General features: G+C 40.0%; 3 protein-coding genes across 7 annotated transcripts; 1 reads left to right on the forward strand and 2 right to left on the reverse strand.

Moving 5' to 3' along the window:
- Nucleotides 1-1,372: 1,372 nt before the first annotated feature.
- On the forward strand, nt 1,373-5,752 carry LOC146367195 (interleukin-9 receptor-like). Of its 4 annotated transcripts, none has more exons than XM_084912893.1 (10): nt 1,373-1,456; nt 1,989-2,062; nt 2,368-2,423; nt 2,524-2,678; nt 2,763-2,932; nt 3,510-3,643; nt 4,166-4,325; nt 4,439-4,544; nt 4,912-4,993; nt 5,107-5,752. In XM_084912893.1, the coding sequence occupies exons 2-10, from the start codon at nt 1,996-1,998 to the stop codon at nt 5,185-5,187; spliced, it is 1,011 nt and encodes a 336-aa protein (XP_084769019.1). In that variant the 5' UTR covers nt 1,373-1,456; nt 1,989-1,995; the 3' UTR covers nt 5,188-5,752. The 4 variants fall into 4 exon arrangements, with proteins under 4 accessions (XP_084769019.1, XP_084769018.1, XP_084769020.1 ...); XM_084912892.1 differs by having other exon boundaries at nt 2,365-2,423; nt 5,107-5,751; XM_084912894.1 differs by lacking the exons at nt 1,373-1,456; nt 1,989-2,062 and adding an exon at nt 2,221-2,255 and having other exon boundaries at nt 2,365-2,423; nt 5,107-5,750.
- A 1,528-nt stretch (nt 5,753-7,280) lies between these two features.
- On the reverse strand, nt 7,281-16,227 carry LOC146367196 (SH2 domain-containing protein 1A-like). 2 transcript variants are annotated; one of them, XM_084912897.1, is made up of 4 exons: nt 15,798-16,227; nt 12,308-12,368; nt 12,074-12,212; nt 7,281-11,909 (listed from the first exon to the last, which is right to left on the reverse strand). In XM_084912897.1, exons 1-4 carry the CDS (start codon nt 15,947-15,949, stop codon nt 11,860-11,862), a joined length of 402 nt encoding a protein of 133 aa, XP_084769023.1. In that variant the 5' UTR covers nt 15,950-16,227; the 3' UTR covers nt 7,281-11,859. The 2 variants fall into 2 exon arrangements, with proteins under 2 accessions (XP_084769023.1, XP_084769024.1); XM_084912898.1 differs by having other exon boundaries at nt 12,074-12,209; nt 15,798-16,226.
- A 2,839-nt stretch (nt 16,228-19,066) lies between these two features.
- On the reverse strand, nt 19,067-23,839 carry LOC146367197 (uncharacterized protein CXorf38-like). The gene is made up of 6 exons (XM_084913409.1): nt 23,599-23,839; nt 23,256-23,387; nt 21,808-21,930; nt 21,456-21,605; nt 21,155-21,355; nt 19,067-21,048 (listed from the first exon to the last, which is right to left on the reverse strand). Exons 1-6 carry the CDS (start codon nt 23,800-23,802, stop codon nt 20,917-20,919), a joined length of 942 nt encoding a protein of 313 aa, XP_084769535.1. The 5' UTR covers nt 23,803-23,839; the 3' UTR covers nt 19,067-20,916.
- Nucleotides 23,840-24,212: the final 373 nt, after the last annotated feature.

Here is a 24,212-nt window from a genome sequence, read left to right on the forward strand (position 1 = left end):
CGACACACAGCCCTGAGTTCTCACATACTGTGGTCGGTCGGTGAGGTAGTCCAAAATCCAGGGAGTGAGGTGATGGTCCACTCCTGAGTTCTCCAGCTTGTCCTTCAGGACAGTTGGAAGAATGGTGTTGAAGACACTGGAGAAATTAAAGAACATGAGTCTCACAGTGCTCCCAGCGGTCTCCAGGTGAGCAAGGGAACGATGTAGGAGGTGAATGACGGCATCATCCGCTCCAATGCCAGGCTGGTAGGCAAACTGAAGTGGGTCCAATGATGAGGTCACCAGGTGCCAAAGCTGAGCCAGGACCAGTCGCTCCAGGGTCTTCATCAGGTGGGATGTCAGAGCCACCGGCCTGTAGCTTAATTTGAAAACTTTAATGTTAAGCTGATGGGAGCACGAGCTAGGGAGGCCATGTGGCTTTGTCCCTTGCCTTGTTCATGTTGATACCTCATCTTGGCTAGGTTTTTTTATTGTCGGTGTTGATAAAGCAACTGGAACTGATTCCTGAATTCTCTCCGAATGGAGATGGCGAACCTGTGCCCAGACAGCCTGAGCCCTTGTTGAAGAACGTCATTATTCTCTCTTGAAAAAACCAAAGTGGTAACAACTCAAATCACCAAACCAAAACAAAAAAAGGAACTGAAATTAAAAGAAATCTTGACTTGACAAATGACCAAAAAGGACAAACTGAAATATTGAGCTCAATGGGACTGTGTTTCTTTGGTTTGTTTTTGTTAAGCCGGCTTATTATTAGTGTTATTGTGGATTTTGTAAAATGTGTCTTATTTTATTTTCACTTTTTCACAAAATAATAACTGTTAAATGGCCTGTATTTATATAGCGCTTTACTAGTCCCTAAGGACCCCAAAGCGCTTTACATGTCCAGTCATCCACCCATTCACACACACATTCACACACTGGTGATGGCAAGCTACATTGTAGCCACAGCCACCCTGGGGCGCACTGACAGAGGCGAGGCTGCCGGACACTGGCGCCACCAGGCCCTCTGACCACCACCAGTAGGCAACGGGTGAAGTGTCTTGCCCAAGGACACAACGACCGAGACTGTCCAAGCCGGGGCTCGAACCGGCAACCTTCCGATTACAAGGCGAACGCCCAACTCTTGAGCCACGATCGCCCGCTCAAATGTGGTTTAACCCAAATAAACTAAAGTAGATCAACATCATGTGGTTTGTATTAGAAAACCATATGATGTTGATCTACTTTACTTTGTTGAAGCTGATAATATTTATGCATTGATGTTGACCTGTTTCACTTTGCTTGATCTGCTTTACAAGCAAATGAAGAAAAAAGAAGAAACAGAAAGAAAGTCTTGGTTTCCTGGATCTGAGTACAGTATGTGACGTCATGCTTCTTCTTTCCCCAGAAATGTGTCATTGTCTTCAGGCAGCGAGAGCACAGAGAACCACAAGACACGGAGGAGGGACAGCAGAAGGTGAGACTTTATTATTATTGCTATTTACACAATTTTTAATATAATATAGCTGGTAGGAAACTTGGGAATTTACCTCGATTCATAAGAGCGCGTTACGCCAGCATAGTGAGTCATAGTTGGGTCCACTTGTCTTTTTTTTTTGAGGGAGAAGATATAAACAGAGTGAATAAACCAAACCAAGTCTTTCTTTTTTGTATAAATAAGTGTAAAATGGACAAGTGAATGTAACCTAGTGAAGAATTAAGACTCATCTGAGAAAAGATGTTTCTTTGTGGTTGATTATGTGCCCACTTAGACGCCTTACAAGCACCCACCTTCTACAAGTAAGCATGTAAAAAGGGGAAGTATTAAACACAGGAAATTGCTCATTGTAAAGTGGTACAATGGCGTTCCTGTGTTTACTGTATGGTGGCTGAAGACTTTATGCTCATTAGTGTGTATCTGTGTCTCTGTCTTTCTGTGTGTGTGTGTGTGTGTGTGTGTGTGTGTGTGTGTGTGTGTGTGTGTGTGTGTGTGTGTGTAAAACACTCAGGTCGGCCATGGCTGTGTTTCCGATCCGTCTTGTAATTTGGTCCACTTCGTTGGTTTTGTGGTTCCCTCAAAGTGGTAGGTGGATGATTAATCGCTATGCAAACATGTCCTCAGGAAAAAAAAAATGCTTAAGAAGAATGGCTTTTGGCAATGTGACAATCAAAATATTTTTGCAGGAAATACCAGGAGCTTTATTTCAACAATGATTTTACTTTAACCTTTTTTAATCTGGGTGGTGTCTGACTTTGTTTCCTGCTTCCTTTACACAGTAAGCTAATCAAAACTGGACTCCTCTAAAACCCAGTTTATAGAAAAAAATACAAAATTCTGATCAGTTAAGAATTTGTGCTGCAGATTAAACGTGTGTTTTCTTATAGCAGCGACTGAAAGCCATGGTTTGGATCTCTGTCAGAAGTTTTCAGATGCAACGTACGAGGTGAAAATGAGAATAAGCTTTTGTATAAACACTTTTGTTTTCTAATGACCTCACAGACGCAGTGCATGCTATTTAACTAAACTGTAAATTTTTGTATTAGATGGTTAACATACAGAATTCAGCAGAGAATTCACATAAAGAGCTTTCAGAAATAAAGGAGACGTTTATCTGCCTCCTCGACTCAACAAATAAGCTCAACTGCTCCTGGTCATTCAACACCTTAGAGAAAGATACTCGGCTCTCTGTGTTTATCAGGTATTATGATTTTTTTAAAGGTTCATTTTAATGTGGAACAATGAACGCTACACATTGTTTTAACTCTGTACTTCTCTCTTCCAGTGTCTGTAATGAGGAAACAGTAATTAAGTCTCTAAGCCGTACTTTTGCGGAAAGAGTTGGATCAATGTCCTTGACTGTCAGTGGGGAAATATCAGGCGTAGTCTTACATTTTAACATGTCCCTGCACAACTGGATATCTTACACCTACGTGTATGACATGGACACACTAGGTAATTCTATACAAACAGTGTTGAGTAGTTATATGAACCCAATTCAAAAAAAGTTGGGATCGAAAGTTGCTGAGTAAAATGTACGTAAAAAAGGATGGAATGTTTGGAAAGCTCATAAACCCATATTTTATTCACAGCAGAGCACAGAAAACATCACATTTTTAAACAGATTTACTATTTCAGGAAAAATATTATCTGATTTTGAATTTGTTGCCTGCAACACATCTCAAACTTTGGGATGGGGAAACAAAAGGCTGGAAAAGTAAGGGATAATAAAAAGAAACAGCTGAAAGAACATTTTGTTACTGGCAACAGCTCAGTGACAGGATTGAGCTTCTTAAGAGAAGTAGTGTTTCCCAGAGGTTTAGATGGGCAGAGGTTCACCAATCTGCAAAAAACTTTGTCTACAAAGTTGTGGAACAATTTCAGAATGATGTTCCTCCCAGTGACTTTACACGTTACACAAATCAAAATGTGAAATTCTTTTTAGAACACATGGTAAGCTGAGGCTTGAGGTTAGGTTTAGGTTGTGTTGTTGTCAGATACCTTACTGATCATGTGCTTGTGTGTGTCACAGAGCATCTTTCTCCACCTGCTAACATCTCGGCATCGTTCAATAATGATAACCTGATTGTAAAATGGGACCTGCCTCGCACCAGAAACGCCGTTAATCCTGAATGTTTTGAAAATGAAGTGGAAATACGTGATCAGGTACAGTACGCTTCACCACAGGCTGTCATTATTCCAGATGCAACATTCTGTTTTTGGTTTTTTTGTACGTGTGGCAGGAATAATGAACAAGACAAACTTCTTTTTAACCCTGTGAGGTCTAAGGCTCCATATGTAAATGTTTCTGTCCACATGAAAACGCAAAAAGGGGGGGAAAAAAACCAATGATTAGTGCTGTTAAGGGCATGCCAATGAAGCAGGTGTCAACTTAACCCAGACTGTACAGAAAACCTGCAAAGAATAACCACAATCTGATGCCAAAAAAGGAGATAAAGGTGCAGTCCTTGCAAGATAAAAACTTTGTTTTAATTGTAAGAAACTAAGCTTTAAAAATTTTAAAAGCTCAGTTTTCAGTTTCTTTGTAAAACAATTAAAAAAAAGAGGGTTATGATAAATCATGCTTAGACCTCAGAGGGTTAATTGAAGTCCAAAGTCAGAGCAATCTTATCAGTCGGCCTTGTTAAAGTGAGATTAACCATTTTTTGATTAATCTCTTTAAAACAGGAAAAAACAACATCTTGGCTACCCAAACACCATACAAATCATACAGTGGCAAGTGTAGATCCTTCACACAGCTATAGCGTGAGAATGAGGACAAGAATATCATTGCAACATTGCTCAGGATCAGATCACTGGAGTGAATGGAGTCCCACTGTCACACCGTGTAAGTCCTCTATGTCTTCTTGTGCAGTGGTTTAAACAGTGGCTGATGATGCAGTGTTATAATTATCAACATGTCAGTTTAAAGAACAGTGCTTTTGTGTTGTGTATCTGTAGCGATGGAACGGTCAGATTCTGTGCTCAAGCCTGTGGTGATAGTCTTCATTTGTCTCGGAGTACCCATGGGCCTGCTGGCTTTGCTGCTGTTTTTGCGCTATCAGAGGTATTGTTTTAACCTGCCGCCACATATGTGACTCCTCCTTTTACTGGTTTGTTTTGTTTTAAGCTGTTTGTGTCTCTCTGATCCACTTTGTCATGATTTTTAAATGTGAAACTGGTGAATGTCGGAAAAAGAACAAAGTTGAAAAGGAGAAGTGAGAGAATGGCATCTTTCTTCACACCACAGCATCCACCCTAAAGTTCTTCAACCTACAGGCAAAAATCCCCTGGTTTGACTTGTTAACTAACCAAATAAGGAGAATGCAAAAGGAGATACAAGATAAAACACTTCCTCCCTTGCATCTGTTTTTTCCCCCTTTTAAAACTAGAAGCGTGTCAAGGATCGTTTTGTGTATACTTGTGTGTTTTAGGGTGACTAAGGTCCTTTTTCCTCCGATTCCTCGCCCCCCAGCAAAGTACAAATATTTCCTGGAAAAAAGCGATGCATTTAATGTGAGTACATTGTGGACTGTGAATACACAAGCTCACATTTCTAACACTTTTCGAACCACAAAGATGTGTGTATACAAAATTTAAAAGCTTGGTTTCCTGTTTTGTGTTGCCAGTTTTTCTATTCTACCCCATCGGCTAAGCCTGAAGAAGTGATCACTGAGGTTGAAGACACTGGGAAAAACCCTGGGAAGTAATACAGGATGCACAGGTTGAAGAAGAACAACAACAATGATGACTTTCATTATATCTAAATGTATAGCCTGTCTAGTTTTTCTTATATGATATTTCATTTCAGGAGGCGTATAGAGGTATTAAATACATTCAAAGGTTGTGTTTATGCGTTTCTATGTATAGCCTTGTAATCTAGCCTTTCAGATCTATATATACCTTTTATACCTTTTGATACATATAAAGAGTGCATACCAATGTAACAACAGTATAAAGGTTAACTTTGTATGTCTTTTTTTAATATGTGAAATAAGGTTGGGGGATGAATATTCATTAGCTGTTTTGAATCTCATTCATACAGCCTCATTCGTCTTAAGCCTTCTTTTTAGATGAGTGGTGAATTTGGAGTAGTTTAGCCTCTTAAGTGCATCCCAAGAAAAGCAAATATGGTATATTTAGAGAACTATTAAAAGTGCAAATTAAAATAAAAAGAAGATGAGGACTAAAGGGGAAACAAGAACATGGGTCAGCCATGGGAGTCAAGCCAGCCTTGATAAAATGTGAGGATTTTAAACAAAATGTGAATAAAGCCAAGTTAACCTCAAAGAAGAAGTCTGAATTTCTGAACAGGAGATACCTGTTTTCGTATCAGAGATTTACATGCTTAAAACTACTGTTGTGTATCCAAAGCTGTTATACTTACCTTAGCGTACCGTCTAACAGTAACAAAACATTCAATTTTCTCCGAAAAGTAAACAAATGTTTAACCGTTGCAGGCTGAGAAACACAACAGCAGTCTATTGTGTGGTTTTTGCACTTTGGTTATTGTAAAGATTGAAAACAAGATATAGACTGTGATCAACCTGATGACGCTTAGAGGTGCTAAGATGGATTTTCACCACACTTTAAGTTTATCTATCAATGTGTGATCATGGGAAATTGTAGCTCTGTAGAGGCAACCACCACAAAGATGGAACTTCTGTGTTGGTATTTTTTGTGAATAGATTTTGTCTAGTGATAGCACGCCAGATAGTTTTGGCTAGTATGTGATCAAAACGAAAGCCAAGTTCAAACTTGTAAACAACATAGTCAGTGTATCGCTGAGTATTTGAGCATTAACACGTACCGTATTTTTTTGGACTATAAGGCACATTTAAAATCCTTTAATTTTCTCAAAAATGGACAGTGCACCTTATAATCCTGTGTGTCTTATGTATTGTGTGTTATGTATTATGTATTGTATGTATTATGACCAGGGTGTACCCTGCCTCTCGCCCTATGACAGCTGGGATAGGCTCCAGCGCCCCCCGCGACCCGGAAAAGGATAAGCGGAAGCGAATGGATGGATGGATGTATTATGACCTCTAACCAATTTTATGTGGTACACAGCGCTCATTAATCTGTCAAAAAATGTTTTTTTAATATGACATTGGTAAGCTACAAAGCCACAGATCTTGATGGATTGTTGGATCATTACGGCTACCGTAGTCAGGAGCCTCGCGGAGTATTCAAGATGCTGTGAACAGACCAAACTTCAGTCAGGAGAACAACTGAGATAATCCATCCACAATACGAGTTTTGCATTAATATACTGCAACAACATGGGAATCCGGTCTTTAAGTCTGACGTCACTAGTCGTATCTGGGCTCAAACTCCGCTGCAGGTCCCTAAGTCAAACGATCACTGTGGCATCACTGAGAGTTGAATGATCAGCGTTCTGCTCTACCAAGTGTAACAATTGAGTTTAACATCCAGGCATCCATGAAAACGGAATTTATGACATTTAACGGAGTTAGAAATTAGCAGGAAGTTAGCTCGCTAACTTCCATCTAAATACAATATAGCATGTCCTGACAGGGATTTTGTAAACAAATTCAAACGTACGGCTCTGCTATCACTTCCAACATAAATGAAGACAGAAAACTACACAGCAGTGACGTTTGTAGGGTTACTGAAGTTTGGCTAGCTGGTATATAATGATGTGTTACGTGACCGCTAGTGACACAGCTATGTGAGCATAATATAAACACACTAACTTCTTTCCACTTGATAAAAGTTAACGTGAGGATTCTCGGTGGTCGGGACCAAATGTAATTGCATGGCAGAATGCTGTAAACGGACCAAACTTCAGTCAGGAGATCAATAATCCATCAACAATACGAGGTTAGTCATTCATATATTGCTGCATGGACTGGGCTGTAGTTACATCGTAAGGTTTTAAAAACTGAGCTTAAATAAATGATTAGCGGTAATAAAGCCGAGGGAGGTCAACAGTGATCACTGACTGTTTTTAGGAGCTTTTTGAGATTAAATAGAAGAAAATACAAAACGTTAAACATGTTAACAACACAAAAGCCATATTAAACGCAGACTACTTTAGGCCCGGAAGCAGGATTCGTCACGTCATCACTTAAAGACCGGATAGAGCAGCTGTAAGAGAATTCAACATTATTGAATCAGTGGTACAGACGTGGAGGAAGCACGAAGAATGAGTCGAGTCAAGTTTGACTTATCTGACTGTTTTGTTTCACTTAATGCGTCTTATAATCCGGTGCACCTTATGGTCCGAAAAATACGCTAAACTATTGCCAGGGGCTAAGGTGAGGCAGCTCTACATTCTGGTGTAGCAGTGCAGCGTGGGAAAATGAGTCACTTAGAAATAAGTCACAAAACCTTTCTACTGTGAACTGTGAGCACTAGGGATGGGTACCGGTATCCGGTGCCATGATGGCACCGGTTCTGACATAAACGGTAGTAACCAGACCGAAAAACAGCGCACATTTCGGTGCTTTATTTCGGTGCTTTTTTTTCCTGAGCTGTGATACACTTTGAATTCTAGCCAATCATTTTACGTTTCCGAGGATAGTAGGCGGGTCCAGGTACGTACGTTCTTTTAGAGCAGAGCTACAGATTAAAAATGCCCAAAGCGAAGTGGTCAAAAGTCTGGCTGTACTTCACAGCAAAATATGCAAACTCAGCAGCCTGCAACAAGTGCTTTAAGGTGATGCTGTGATACTGTCAAAGGAGGTAACACCTCGAATCCGATGAAACACCTGGTGACGCTTAGCGTTTGTTTTTAAAAGCCGAGAAATGCGCCGTATTTGATAGCTTGCTGCGAGACCTCACACCGAGCACCTCTACTGCGGGTGTGGTGCCTGTTATCGGACCCGGAGTTAGCAACATCCCCCAAGAACCCGAAGAGGAGAGTCCTGGCCCCTAGCCCTGCCAGTGTAGCAGAAATGAGGACGGATGATGATGGCAGCAGCAGCCGTTCTTCTCTGCGTGAGTAGCTTAATGTTGTTCGTGTGTAATTTACGTTGAGTAGGCTAACCACTTTATTACATTAATGCATGTAAGGTGAACTAGCAAACACAGTCGTAGTTACATGCGGCTGTCTTCTTGTTTGATGGCAGATACTCCCTTCACCCTGGCCAAAAAGGCTAAAATGACCAAAGAAAAAGTGGAAAACAGCTAAACATGAGAGGTTTTTGGACAAAATTGGTGTTTTTTCCATTGTTTAAGCACTGCTTCCAGCCAAGAGTGATACCATATATGCCCTATAGCTGCAGAAAAGGCTAACATTGTTATCTTTTTACAAAAAAAACAGCTGAACATGAGAGGTTTTAGGATCAATTTTGTGTTCTCCATTCTTTAGGCACCGGTTTGAGCACCGTTTAAGCACCGGCACCGTTTCAAAAGTACTGGTTTGGCACCGGTATCGGATAAAACCTAAACGATACCCATCCCTAGTGAGCACCAGTAAATGTGTTTTCTTCATGTGCTTTTTTCTGGTGTTTACTGGTCATGGTGGATTTCCTGCATTGTAAAGTATATAGGAAAATGTTATATTAGCCGCCATGGCTGCTGTCCAATTCATAGACATTATAAAGATTTTATAAAGCTGGAATTAGGAAAACAAAACTGTAACTAAAGAATATCATCAGCTTTTTAATTTAGAAATTTGAAATTCTGGACTCCTTCTAGAAGGAAGTCCTGCTGCTCAGCAGCCATGAACCTATTACAAGTATAAGTATTACACAATGTATTACTGATTACTTTTCCACCATGTAGCTTAATTACTGATTGGAGATGTTAATTCTTTACATAACTTTTCTAATCTGTAAAATGACCTTAAATCCACCTTTACATAATTACCAGCTAACAACAGAAAGGCTACAGTTCCACACACCGGCCTAAAGAGATTTCATGGCGAACGCCATAGCGATTCTGCTTTAGAAACATGAGCAGGCAGAAATAGAGGCTGCAAGACTGACTGCTTACATCTGCCTTTATTACATGTTGAAGATCAACCTTTCGCTACTGGGCTCTGAATAGTATTAAGCAGCAATTTTTTTAATTAAAAGATATTTTCAACAAGATATAATCAGATAAGAGCAACTCATCATGTACAGATCTCCTGTCTTAATGAATCTGGGACATTACACGTAAGCTTTACATTTATCACGTAATTTCTGGAGCAGACCTTTGCTATGTCCCAAAACATAGGCTGCATCCTTCGGATGATCCGGCCTTTGCGGCCTACGTGGGCCAGGTCCTCCGAAGACCGAGATTCAGATTTGCATCACCGCTGTGTCAGTAGAGTTTAATAAACTTGTCTGTCTGCTCCTTGCTATCTAAAATATAACAGGACACTGGCGTAAATTCTCGACCGTCTCACACTTCTGTGTAATCAGTTTTCTGTTTGACATTTATTCAGCTGTGTGAAAATCCCGGAGAAACCCACGCAATGGATTAATAAAGTTATATTTAATATAATAATCTAATAACTTTGATCTTAGCCAAACCGATTTACTCTGGAACAAAAAAAACACCGAAAAAAGCCAAACAATTACATTTTTAAGTTATCCGAGTGACTTATATATCATGTTTAACCTGAGTAGCGAAAGACAGCGGGGATCTGAAAACGATGAAGCCGGGAGTCTGCTGCTCTCGCCGGCTTGAGTGACCATTGAACCCCCTGGCAAGCTATTGAGTGGGTGGGTAACAGACGTCTCCCAAAACATCGGCGCACTTTTGCAAATATGCGATGTCTTGATAAACCAAGCAGATATCTGAAGTTTACACAGCTACTTTCTCGCCTGAAAATAAGTTAAAAGTTTATTTTGTGACCCAGAAAGATTAATAAGAGTAATTTTAAAACTTAGTAGCAGCCACCATCGTTGGAAACTGAAATTGGCTGGGCCGCGCTATGAATTCTGGGATATGGTGGGCCACAAAGGACACACCCAACCCATCCTTCAAATTCGGGGAAATGAAGGACGCATTTGAAGGAGTCGACGAATTGGGACAGCCTTCGTCACCTGGCTGTGACGTAATCGGCCATCAAATGCAGCCTCCGAAGGATGCAGCCTACATTTGGGACACAGCTCTTGTGTCCTCTTTCTTTCAGCTTTCGTCATCCCTCAGATTACATTTATTACACATTAACCTTACTTTTCTCCCTTAAAGACACAACAACTGTATCTTTAGCTAGCAAAAACACTGCTTGCTAATCTACAGGAACCATTTGAGCGGATGCTAATATTTTTTGAGCTGTTTGGAATTACTTGTCATACTTACATGTTTTTTTTAATTACCTCATTTATGCTTGCCCCTCCTCTGTTACACTTTTTTACGTGTTTATGTTACTCAACTTTTGCAGCATGAATGTCTGACAGGAACAAGAAAGTGTGCAGGCTTGTCCACAGCATCAGTGGGAAAAACCACTGGCTGCAGAACATGAAAAATGTATTAGCTTGAAAGCATCTTGTTTTAAACTGCCCTTAATGAATGAAGGTGTTGGCAAGAGTTGCAGCTGATGTGATGTTCGCGCAAGACGAGAAGCTCTGTTTGTTTTAGTATCCATCTTCTACCTGTCCATAAGAAAAGAAATTTGCACATTTCCACCCAGAATTTACTGTTTGTATACATTTCACAGTCGCAGAATTCTATACAAAACTCCTATAATTGATCTGAGATAGTTTTTAAATATATTAACATTTAATTAGTAGCATAAGTTTAACAGATTTGATACCATAAAGTCATTTTCAGACCTGCTATCACATGTTGTCCGTTATTGAGAAGAGATGTGTGAAAATGAAAAAAAAAAAATGAACAATTAAAGTCGTTGCGACAGAAAGTTCGTAAGGTCTACCTTTCCTGCTCTGCTGCGTTTGCTACGTCATTACAATGAGCGAGCATAAACCGATTAACCAGAAATCAAACAGTTCACTGTACACGACTTTCTCAACGAGACAGAATGCAAACAAACGTCAACAATCTTGATCCAAATACAGCACTTGTCAAAACTTCTACAACATAAAACATTACATTAAGCCTGACACCAATTGGACAGAAATCATTGATGTATGCACCCAAAAAGGTAAGTAGCATGAGGGACCACATGTCAAGAACGTAGGTCTGATGAAAAAGACACTGCATAAAATTAAAAAAACAAAAGAAAACTCAAAAAACCAGCAACAAAAAAGTGCTCCCACTCATGGCGTGTGTTAAAACATTTAAATATCTTTCAGTAGCAGTTTGCGGGCTACTGAAAATATGTCTTAAACCATGACTAAATCAACACAAAAACTGAAAATAAATACACAAAGAAATTGTGAAACAGGGGCAGACGAGATGAGTGAGGCGCTGTGGTTTCTGTCGGTTTGATCGTCTGAGAGATTAAGAGCACGATGGCCTCAGTACACAGAGCTGCTGCTGCTGTTGTTCATTTCCATGTAAAGAAACTCTGTGGTGGAGATCAGTGAGACTGTGTTAGAGGTGACTAAATAGATTATGAGTCAACATAGACATTTTAAATGAGTTTACGGGTGTGCTTTTGCCTCCGTGGGTGAATGGGCCGTGTGTGTAAGCAGGGAAAAATATGCGCATGTGTGTATTTGTGTGTCACACCTTCACCCAAGCTGTTTCGTACTCGTGTTTTGTCCAGGGGATCTGTGAGCGGGGCTATTCCAACTACAGCAGTCCTCCTGTAGCCTTCTAATAGTGCCTCCAGAGTCCTAAATGTTGGTGATCTGACTGTTGAATCCTGCTAATCAAAGAAACAATCCCACATACACAAAACTATAAATGCCCGCCTTATGTTGTGTTTGTGTGTGTGTGATCTATATCTGTGTGTACCCCCACCTGAAGGCACCAGCCATCGGCAGAGCGTAGGAGCCTGTAGGTGTGAACAAACGGTGCTTTCCTGTAAAAAAAAACAAAAACACAAAAAACGACAATTCTTAAGTCCAAATGACTTTCTTTAAAATCTGGTGTATCTGAAAGTGCATATCTGAAAGAGACACAAAATGTGGTTTGGGGTGGAGGATTATTCAGTGATTTCAGATGTGTGTTTCACAACCTGAAACGAGTTGCCAGAGCAAATCTGATTGATGTGTATAGTCATATTTTCCTTTATTTTGTTGCTTATCGCATTATCACCCTGCAAAACAAAGGTTGCAGTCTGATTTATTGTGTCACGGCATGTGGCAAATATATTTTTAATAGAGGGCGTTGTTAAAGGCTTATTGTATTGTGCACATCTGACACGTAACCCCCTCCATATGTACTCAGCTTTTGTTACATTTCTACATACGCAGTATGGGACACCAGCCACACTGCAGAGAACAGCCCAGTCTGGACAACATTTATGCTGGCTGCCTGCATAAGAGGGCTACCAGCATTACTAAGGACTCAATGTCAGGGGCTGTGACCCGGCATTTTGAATTCACTTTGTATTTTTTGATTTGTTATATGATATTGAATATATGCTTAGTTCTGGTGTTGCCATTATTAGTTAGGATTTAGTTGAGTTTTATTCTAGTTTAGGTTCCCATCTATGTCCCCTTCTGTGAGTCTGTTCTTGTCTTCTGTGCTAGTTGTCATGTCTACGTCTCTCAGTGTTTCCTGTTTTATTTTGAAAGTCTTGTTTCTATGTTTACTGTGTTTAATGCAGCAGTCCCCAACCCCCGGGCCTCGGACCGGTACCGGTCCGTGAGTCGTTTGGTACCGGGCCGCGAGAGTTGAGGCTCAGGCGTGAAATGTATAGTTTTTAGGGTTTTTATCGGTTTTCAGCGTTATTTTGTTATCGTTTTTATCGTTTACTCGGTTTTCCTGGGTCTTTTCACGTGTGTTATGAATAAATCTTCTTTTTTTCGGTACCGGTACTAGTTTTATTTTGTTGTATTTATCCGCAACACCTTAAAGGCCGGTCCGTGAAAATATTGTCGGGCATAAACCGGTCCGTGGCGCAAAAAAGGTTGGGGACTGCTGGTTTAATGTACATTTCCCTGTTGTGTCATGATGTTCAATTGTGTCAGCTGTTTTCCCCATATGTTTCCACTTCCCCTAATCACCTCTGTGTGTATTTGGTCTTTGTGTTTTCTTTTAGTCATCGTCAGGTCATCTGTCTTCCTTCATCATGTATTCTGCTCAGGTCATGTTCAGGTTTCATGTTCTTGTACATCATATTTTCTCGCACGTCCCTGGTTAATGCTCGTGTCAGTTATCATAGTTATCACAGATTGGTCATAGTTCAGTTTTTCCAGTTTGGGTTTTAGTGTAGTTTTTGCCCTGCTCGCCTCTGATTTGTTTTGGTATTCGTGTTTAATCAGTCTGGCTCATTTTTTTTTAAAGACACAGTTCTGTCTCCTTCCCTGTCTGCACTTGGGTCCACTTCATCATCACACCGCTGTGCCCTGCCGTAACACTCAGTGTCTCAGATTTGGCAAAAGATTGCTGTATTTTTGTTTGTTTGTTTGTTTGTGGGTTTTTTTTGTTTTTTTAAAAGGCTCTAACAAAACTGCACTTTGTACCCCACCCCGAACGCAACAATGTGGATGCTTTTCTGATTTAACAAAGATCGCTTCAGGTTCTGCGTAACTGAGATGACATTGTGAAAATTTTAGTCCAATAAGAACTCATCCACAGCCAAGTATAAGAGTAAAATACTGCTTAAACATTGGTGCAACAGCAATATCGATCTGTGTAGAATATCAGTATATTAATCAGAGGGGCCATTTTGAGCTTGTGGGTAAAGTTTTAAAGCAGGAAGTACTTTTTTTAGATTTATATTATTTTACTTATGTTTTCATACAGGGCTTATAATGTATTTTTAAATGGGGGCAGAAGTTCTTTCACCTAAGTATAACTTAAATACTTCCTGTCATAATTTTCAAGTACTACATAATAGCAGTTATAACCTCACTGGAGATTATGAAATTTTTAATTTCATTACACAGTGGAACTTAAGTCGTGGTTATAATCAAGATAAGATTAAATAAATAAATTGATTGGGCTGTTAATTTTTTTTTATTATCAATAATCCAGGTACTTTTATTTATCCAGGTAATTTTATTTATGCCACATTTAGCATAAAATAAAATAACATAAAATATTAGAAATGTTCTATTTAAATGCAACATTTATCAAATGAGGTAGTGTCACAAAATGTCGAGTGTAACAAGCATCGTTTTAACAGTTTTAGAAAAATGGTCAATTATTTCCTACTTACATAGTGGGGCTGCAGGCTGCATCCTAACTATCCTAAATAAGCATTATTTTTGGTGTATTCTATTCTGCGTAGTGTTCTGTTGTTTAGTAGGAAATTACCATTTCTAATTTTTAATATACAGCATGGAAAAATATGAAATTTTAAAAGACTGAAGACGAGGGAGGACACAACCTTTCAGTCTGTGACTCCAAGGACCTCTAGAACAGTTCATTATTCCAGGTCAGTTAAGCTGACTCAGTGGAGCTTTCTAAAAAAACAGTTAAAAACTTTTTTGTTTAATCGGGACTCCTGTTGATGTTCTTTTATTGTGTATGTTTTTCTTTTCTTCTGTTTTAACCTAGTTCTCTATCGATATTGATTGTGTTTTCATTGTTGTGCAGCGCTCTGTGACTCTCATGTCTGTGAAAAGCACAATACAAATAAGCTTTACTTACCTTGTTACACTCTCTAAAAGCTTTCCTTACCTTTAAACACATATCACTGAAATGCATAACAACCAGCAGCCCAAAAACCCAGTGTAAGAAATGGGGATTAAGATACTCGATAATAGACCCCACACCCCCTAAAAATACTGAGTCATTACAACAACTGAGAAAACGACAACTGAGCATTTCTCCTTTAATCTAAAATATCAGAACCAGAGTCCGAGATTGTAGATTTATATTGCTTCATTTTGTTTTTCACAGAGCATTTGCACATTTCAGTCTAGTTGTGTGAAAATGTGTCCCAGTTGTGGGACTACGGCTTTTCTGTGTGCACGCTTGTCTACACGCACTCCCAGTGTCTGTGTGAGTTTTTTCTGGTTTCTTTTTTTCTTGTAAACCAATCCAACAGTAATCATTAATTATAATAAGTAAAGCATCATTTGTGTAGTTTTTATTTTAAAATACCAAGAAGGTATTTGTTACAGCGTAATTAGTATCTCCTCATTCGAGACTGTCAGTTGTTACTCCCTTGTATCTGCAGTGTGAAATACAAAGTTAATGTCACAGCGCTCTTTATATGTACTCATAAATACATACATAATTAAATCAAAAATATCCTAGCAAACTCATAAGTTCGCACAACTACAAGAAAACTGGCACTTTGGGTCACACTTGTACCGCTCCTCCGGCAGCTCACCTCACACACAGACAGTAGGCCCCCCGCACTGTGCTGCTGTCTCTCAGTAGAAAGCTGCCATCATACCCGAATCTCTCCAGCAGCCGCTCTGTGTCCTGACTTCCAATACTCCCATAGTAAATTGACTGCACCAGCCTCCCCTCAGTCTCCATGTTGGCTCAGTGGCAGAAACCCATCTGAGCCTTTTTTGCCAAAGTGCAGCAGACACCAGCAGCAGAGGAGTGTGTGAAAGGCTATGAGGCAGGAAAAGCCTTTCTGGTTTTCACACTTTTGTGTCATGCAGCTGCACTTCGCACGTTCTTGCACTTTTTTTAACCTGAATCATGCCTTTTATCTGTTGAAAAGCGAAAGTTTGTTTTCTCCTTTGCTGTTCGGCCCCTTTCGAATTGTTGTTCTTGTTCTGCAAGTCACAAAAGAGAGAAACAGAGGAAAATACTAATCAGCCGTGTTCCACCGCTTTAGGAGTATTTCTAATGCTACTGTATATACAGATGAAATGAACTGACACACATGTGTGCATGTGCATGAGCCACAACTGGGACTGAAAGAAAAAAGGTTTAAGCAGACAGTTTATATATGTCTGAAAATATATAAACCACACACATAACACACACACGTATGCATACACAGGTTCAAACTCAAAACCTCAATCACAGGTGTGGTTTGGCACTACCATGTTTATTTGTGGAAAAAAACTTAAAAATGGAGCTGAAGTGCATTTTAATTTTTTTAATAATAAAGAAAAGCTTCAAAGAAATGTTCATATTCACATTAAACAGCAGCATGAAGGAGCAGCCTAGCTATACCGATTAGCACATACAACAGCACAGCAACACAACTGTAATAGATCCAGTAACTCTATTAAGAGTAATGACCTTAACTTTTTCATGAAACTGGTGTAAATCAGCTGTATATCACCACACGTTTTTTTTTATCTTATAATAATCACGCATAGTTAATTATGTCAAAGAACAGAATGGGACTCACCAAGCACTTTAAATGTGTGAACCTGATTAGCTTCATTGGCCCCTTTTTCACTCCAGATTTGAGCATTTTCCTTGTTGGATATTCCCGTTTTTATATTTAAAAAAATTATCGCCTGTATATACTCCCATGTTAGTTGCTTTTATTGTTTTAACGCTCCCCTTTAACGATAATAATCGAAACATCTATAAAAAAAAAAAAAAAAGCAGCAGCAACAGGGATTTGTGGGGTTTACTGCATGTGATAACTGTCTCCACCAGGTGTCGCTGGTGTCGCACTAAGGAACAGCAGCCACCATTAAACCGCTGGAGAAGAAGTCGATTTCCTCGTTTATTTCCCCTCGCCTCACTGGGCGTGACTGCTTCTGGACCGCTTCTGGGCAAATAATGATTAACCGTAAAAATTTGACCCGTTGAATCGACTGTGTTGTTCCGCTTCAGACTGAAAAACATAAAGCAGCCACATAAAACTGTGCAACCCGCATTTCAGCAGCAGCATTCAGGTTTGCACCACATCACAGGGAGGAGGACCTTCACGTTTGAAGCCTGTGTGGGAACTAGAGGAGATGGTTTCAGTGGTTGATGTGGACCGGTGTTGTACCAAAAACTGACTTCCGGTTCTTGGCAAGAAGTGGCTGCCCATATTTGAAGTGTCACAAATAACACGTTGGCATGTAATATGTGAAATATATGTCAAATGTGGCCCTCGTGAATGATATGAAGTCTCCTTGGGCCACAAACAACATTTCTGTCACAAGGTAGAAGCCCCAATCAGTTTTTAGCAAAGTGATTTTTATTTATCTTTTATTTATACAGTCTAAAAGTCTGGTTGACATTTTTTTAAATGTGTTTTTAAGAGTAATCTGGCCAAGCGGGCTTTTCTACTCTACCTGAGCGCTCTATACAACTTGCCTTCTATGTAAGTGCTTTCTATCTAACATTCATACTCCTATGGATGCATCACATAACAACTTGGGCTTCGATATCTTGCCCAACGAAATTTGGCATGTAGACTGGAATCGAACCACCAACTTTCCAATTAGTAGATGTTCTACTTCCTGAGCTACAGCCACCTCTACATTATGATTTCTAAAAACATCATAATGCTGAAAAAAAGCTTAATAATTTTGAGCTGTCATCATCACCTGGTTCAAACAGCAGATCAGCATCACCAGTCCTCTCACCGCAGCCTGTAGCACACATCAAAGAACAGCAAGCATACGGAGTGATTGTTGGATGCGTCATATTAAAGATGCTAATGTTTTTGTTTTTCATTTAAACTGTAATTACAGCAAGCAGTGCAGTGGTTAGAACTGCTGGCTCATGGCAAAAAGGTTCTGGGTTTGAATCCAGCTGGGGCCTTTTGTGTGCAGTTTGCATGTTCTCCCCATCTCTGCGTTGGTTCTTTCAGCCCTGTGATAGATTCAGTGTGCACCCCACCATTTACCTAATGATAGAAAATAAATGGATGGATTTCTCTTTTATTTATACAGCACCAATTCACAACAGTTTCCTTAAGATGCTTTACTGGTCAAAAAAATTAATTTCCTGTTTTGTTTTGTTTTTTGGGGGGGGAGGGTTGTCTCATTGTTGCCCCTCTGGTGCACCTGTTGTTAATTTCATTAACCTCGAAGCAGCTGAAACTGATTAACAACCCTCTGAAGCAGCAGTAAAGCAAGATGTTCTTGGACCTTATTGGAGGTGAGCATGTCACTAGCATGTGCATGATGTGCATGCACAGTAAAGACAATGAATCCTATCTCTTATATGAGAACCACCTGTATATTTTCATCTCATTTTAATTCACTTTTGCATACATTTGTTTCAGCCGCTGAATTCACTCAGCTCATGTTGGTGAAATATTTTCCTGTAGTTTGCACTCCTCACTTTCTATGGGTCACCAGAAGAGCACATGCATTATATATACTGAATATATTTTCTTCACTGCTTGTTACAAGTAAAAATGACATCGGGTCCAGTGGGATAGTGACTCAATATTTTTTTCCAATCTCCTCTTTATGTGTGCTCCCAAAGTCCCCACAGTCCCCGTCTGTCCCAGAAGATATGTGAATCGTCTCAACATAATCCACTGTCAGTGGCATCCTAAAAAAAATCATCTCATTTTTATCTTCCTGTCAGACTCTTCCCATCAATGACCGTCTTTGTCAAAACTCCTACAGATATCTTCCTAAATCCCATCAGGGGTAATTATATGTAAATCCATCTCTCATTTCACTTTGTGGTGCTGTGTGAGCTGTGCATGGCACATGTTTATCATTTAGAAAATATTTTTCAGTATTTTATTACTTTACACATATTATGGCATTTAACATGTTTATGGGGTTTAAAACAGAGAAAAAAGAGAAACCTGCCATCGCCTGACGTGAATAGTTAAAAAAAAATGCCTGGTAAAAAATCCTCTATCTAGGACCACCGGATGAGTATTTGGACTCTTGCTGAATCAGCAACATGTCAGATGGTACAGACCTCACTTTCACCTTTTCACTGGTCCACACACAAGTTTTCCTGTTTAGATTACCCATGTACTGGACGGCTACAGCGTTCGTATCTGCACTCTCTGGAGGGTTTGTGAGTGATAGAGAGATTTTTAGGGCTGTCATACCTCTCCTGTCCCCAGCATGGCTGTCATGATTAACAAGCGTTTCCCAATAGAAGAAGAAGAAAGTTCACTAGCCAGCCTCTCAACCTGAAAGAGCCCGGTGCCAGTGGAGACGTTATTTAGAAGGTTCAAAGAAAACAACCCCCTCGCTCTCAAGCAGCCCGGATTAGTTGTTTACAACTGCTTTTACCTCCTGTGCTACGAGTGGTCTCCTGGCCACAAAGTAGAAACAGGAAATCTGTATGTGGTTTCTAACCACAGTCTTATTTTCATTTGCTACTCATATCTCAGGCCCAGACTCAGAGCCTCACTCACATTAAAGCATAAATATAAACACATTAGAAAAAAGTAGTTTTTACTTCACATGCATGTGTCAACACACAGGGCGCACAGCTGACAGCAGAGCCATCATAAAGCACACGCTTATGAAACAAATAGAATAAAAGATTAAAAGAGCAGGTGGTGGCTGTCGGCTGCTCTGTGCTGGCGTCGTCCTGAGCGCACTGATACCCGAGTTTGAGATAAACCTGGATCCATAAATATCACTTTTGATTAAGTACAGTTTGGATTTGGCAAATTACAAACCAAGTCTCTCTCTAAAGTCTTTACCATCCATTTTTTTAAGTCAATTTGCAGATTTGGGTTGGAATTTCTTTTTTCTTCTGATGTTTTGTCTGCCATCTAGTGGGGGCCTTAAAAATAAAGTTCTGTCTGGGTACGCCGTCTTCCTCCCTTCCTTCCTTTTTTAAATTGTTTTTCCAGTTTACTGGTGAGAGAGAATATCAAACAAAAATCCAGAAAAACACAAGTTATAAAATACAAAGATTTGTATCCTGTCTCAAGTGGCAGCATATATCTAATCAAGCACTCTGACTGCGCTTTAATACTATTTTATGTACGTATATACACATTCCAGAGAGAAAAGACTAGCAGCTAGCAGCTCTACCCCTCAGCCTCCTGGTAGATGCAAACTATGTTATTAATTTAATAATTAAAATCCTACGTCTCTCCTTGGTTTGTCTACACCAACCTCCTGCCCAGCTGGGTCATGACAATACTGCATCAGCCTTTCACGGTTGAGGGTTAAAAACTATTGTTTTATTTAGATTTTACTTCTGTACATCTTTTAAAGTTATGGCTTAAAATAGAAAAAGAGCTCAAATGACCTAAGACTCCAAATAAAGTAATGTTCCCTTGCCCAGCTGCCAGCTGTTTTTAGCTTAGACAGGAAGAGAACACTTATTCGTCATGTGAACTACAGCTTTCCATTTCTGTATTTCAGTTTTGACAATGACTCATAAGGTGCCCATTTTTTATTACAATCAACTGAAAGTTAAGACTGAAAAATGTGCAAAAAACCGGAAAGACTTCAAAAGACTTTTTTCAAATATTATAATATACATTTTTTTTAAATAAAGCCCCACTGTGCTTAGATATAGAGCCCTCATCCTTCAGATTAAGTTCTGAAGTTAAGCTATTTTAAGTATATACACGAACACAGAACACAAAGTGCTCCTCATTCACTTCCTCCTCTTCCTTTTTCTTTGGCCATTAGAGAGTTGATGGTTTGCAGCTCTGCAGAGAACCTCTCATTAAGATCTTTGTTGGTTTGCAGGAACCCTCCCAGACTCTTCAGCCGCTCTGTGTCCTAAAGAAGAAGCAGTCAGCAGAAGTCATGAAACATACTCCTTTTATGCATTATGTGTAAAATGCATAAACAGAAACGAAGGAAGGCCTTCTTTCCTTTTTCCCACCTGTGTCTGGCTATCAGTATCCTCATCAGCAGCATGCAGCAGCTCCTGCAGCATCTCTTCTAGCAACTCAGCTTCCCATTGGCCGACATCAGCACCAGACTCCTTATGGCTGACAAAATCAGCCTCTAATCCATCGCCCAAGCCACCAGAATCCATTTGATCCAAACCAGACACATATATTGACAAATTGAGGGTCAGCATCTAGGAAAAAAAAATACACAGAAACTGTTACAGAACACAAACACACACAGACAATAGTTCGCTTCTATTTCCAGCGGTGGCGCTACACAAACACGCTTACCTCGTCTATTTTGTTTCCAACTGTTGCCATCTCAGGTACGTGTCTGAACTGATTCACAAAGTGGTTCAGAGCGGTCCAGTAGTGTTGCATCCAATCATCTGTCACACGGTACTCAGAAGAATGCATCAGCTCGTTCCTGCATCGGATCACCTGGAAGCAAACGAACACGTTACAGAGTACCGGTTAAAACTATCATCACACCCTTTCAAATCAATCTGACCAGCCATAGCAGGAATACAACTCTGGAAAATTATAAGACAACAACTGAATTAAATTGGAAAAAAGTATAAAGTTTTTACATGACTAACAGAAAATGTGAAAAGTGCCCGTTTGAACAAAAATCAGTGCGTACCTCTCTGACCAGTTTTGGATCCACGAATGAGAAATACGTGCAGTAGTTGATCAGGTTAAGCAGAGCAGGGGCGTCGCATTTATCCGCACCCTTCACCTTCGCCTGACCTCGTGGCATGAAGGCCTGCAGACAGAGAGAGAGAGAGGGAGAGAGGCTGCCATTAGCTCCATGCACTCTGCATCTTTCTACAAAATGCAATGTTTACATTTTTTTTTTTACTTTTAAAGTCAATTGTTGTTATTACATAGTACTTGACTTCAAGATATAACAAGAATAATGTCGTTAAGCAGCTCCAATCTAACGAATGGTTTGCAAAGACATTGAAACTCACCATCTTCTCTTTGCTCTGGTGGCTCCTGACTGCAGACTTTGACAGTGATGTGTAATCTATGACGAGCTGCAAGTTCAGTTACAAAAATGCCTTTTTGACTGTAAATTTCAAGTTCCTATGAACAGCTGCCCAATGCAAAAATCCATGTCAGAACTTTTGCCTCCTAATGTGGTCATAAACTAACAAGAAAACATCAGGCAGGACATGTTCATCACACACAAAAGAGCCTGTGTGACGCTCGGAAAGAGTTCTCGATGCCTTCAGCGATCACCGGCTACATGTATAATTACTATGGTGAACTGTCTGCAGTACAGCGGCAAACTTTGGCTATGTGTCAGAAAATAAAACCATTTATCAAACAACTTCAAATCCTCTGTCTAAGCTGGAGCAAAAGTGCATTTTACTACAAATCAATAAAGCTGATTTCCTGTACATTCAAAGGGGTGAAAAGGAAAAACAGCACACAATACATTTATTAAACTTCTTAAATTAAAGCTGAAAGCCTGCACTTCAGCAACATTAGAACTGTGTCATTGTTAAACACTTTATGAGTCTGTATGTTTTTGACCTGCGCTGGCACAGTTATTATAGCTTTGTATTTTCTAATTAGTTTTTGTTTTTTGTTTTTTTTCATTTCGAAGTTTTGTTTTGAAGTCACTTTCATTTCAGTTACTTTCCGTTTCGCTTTTTATTGTTTGAAAATGCTTAGAGTTTTAGTTGTCATTAGTTTCAGTTTCTAGTCCTTTTAATTATTTAATAAGCTGACTCAGTCTTGTTAACATCAGGAATCTCACAAACACATCCAGCAAAGCCTCATTAGGGAAGTTGTGATAAGATTTTTTTTTAAGCCAAACTAACCAAAAAATAAAGCTTCCTCTATATTTTTTATTTTTATCTTAGTTAGCAGGTCAAAGTTCCACCAAGACTCAATTTTATTTTACTTACTTTTTTTTAAGCTACGCTTTTCACACATAGTTTTAGTTTTTTGTTTACTTTTACGTTTTACTGTTAGATACCAGAAACATGCACCTCACAGATTCTGCTGCTGTTTCTAAGTTGGGGCAGCAGCTCATATTACAGCTGCGTCTCATAACGCTGGCTGTTATGTGCTTCCTACCTTTGCCACCTCCCAGTGGTCTGTCCTCCAGTATGGAGGGAAACAGTTGTCCCAGTTGACTGTAACATCAGGCTGCCTGTGGTGTCTCAGGATCGCCTTCTGCCACTCTGAACACACCTTGCATCCCGACAGCTACACAAACATAAACATACTTGCTGCTTAAAACCTATGTGAGTTAGTGCGACAACAACAACAACAATAATAATAAAAAATAAGCTGAAGATCTACTGAGAGCACACGGCCTATAATAAAGGTGGCAATAAGCTCATAGTGGTTGTGGTTGATCACCTGCCACAGGTAAGGGCATTTAAGTGGCACCAGCTCATTAAATGACGAAGCGCACCTTATTCCCTCTCGGTGTACATGAATTCCTGCACGGGCTCCGGAGCACAGCGCTTTGATTAAGCAGATCTCCGTGGAAAGCCCTCATGTGTCGGTCGGTAAACGGGAGGAGGCCATCCTTCAGTATGAGCAGACAGCGTCCCGCTTTCAGCCAGTTTGTGTACTCTCTGTCGTTCAGACGAGCCGCCAGCTCCGCGCGGACCATCTTCAACTTTCTTCCTGTACACGACACAGAAGCAGCGCGAGTTCGCCTTCGTCATTAGCGCCGCCCACTTTGTGCAAACAAGCCACTGGCCGCAAGATGGCGTTATTTACTTTGCTACTGCTAACCTAGCGGCTTTCAAGAAATATGGCTCTATTCAAAGGTCCTAAAGTGCTGTGTTTTAGGAATAGGTGTTGTGATTTATCCGTGTGTCTGTCACACAGAGTTCAAATGCCTGCAGAGAACTACTGGGAGGGACTTGAGGGCATGCTGGGGTGTGGACTGCTTTCTGGCAGACATTTGTTTGTCCAGAGTTATAGTGTGAAGGTTTAAAAGAGCCAAAGCTACTCCTGCGCAACAATTAGTGGAATGAGCTGTCACATTTTATCTAAAAGGAGCTCATTTGTGCATTT

This window comes from Perissodus microlepis, chromosome 18 (assembly GCF_051167445.1).
Source record: "Perissodus microlepis isolate ML-2025 ecotype Zambia chromosome 18, ASM5116744v1, whole genome shotgun sequence".
Taxonomy (NCBI): Eukaryota; Metazoa; Chordata; class Actinopteri; order Cichliformes; family Cichlidae; genus Perissodus; species Perissodus microlepis.

Coding starts and splice junctions, on each gene's coding strand:
- LOC146367195 (XM_084912892.1), top strand. CDS start 1,996: ATGGCTGTGTTTCCGATCCGTCTTGTAATTTGGTCCACTTCGTTGGTT. Junction 2,424..2,523: donor TTTCAGATGCAACGTACGAG/GTGAAAATGAGA, acceptor TTTTTGTATTAG/ATGGTTAACATACAGAATTC. Junction 2,933..3,509: donor GTATGACATGGACACACTAG/GTAATTCTATAC, acceptor TGTGTGTCACAG/AGCATCTTTCTCCACCTGCT.
- LOC146367196 (XM_084912897.1), bottom strand. CDS start 15,949: ATGGAGACTGAGGGGAGGCTGGTGCAGTCAATTTACTATGGGAGTATT. Junction 12,369..15,797: donor GCCTACTGTCTGTGTGTGAG/GTGAGCTGCCGG, acceptor TTTTTTTTACAG/GAAAGCACCGTTTGTTCACA. Junction 12,213..12,307: donor CCGATGGCTGGTGCCTTCAG/GTGGGGGTACAC, acceptor TTCTTTGATTAG/CAGGATTCAACAGTCAGATC.
- LOC146367197 (XM_084913409.1), bottom strand. CDS start 23,802: ATGGTCCGCGCGGAGCTGGCGGCTCGTCTGAACGACAGAGAGTACACA. Junction 21,606..21,807: donor ATCCAAAACTGGTCAGAGAG/GTACGCACTGAT, acceptor GTTTGCTTCCAG/GTGATCCGATGCAGGAACGA. Junction 21,049..21,154: donor ATACTGATAGCCAGACACAG/GTGGGAAAAAGG, acceptor CTTCTTCTTTAG/GACACAGAGCGGCTGAAGAG.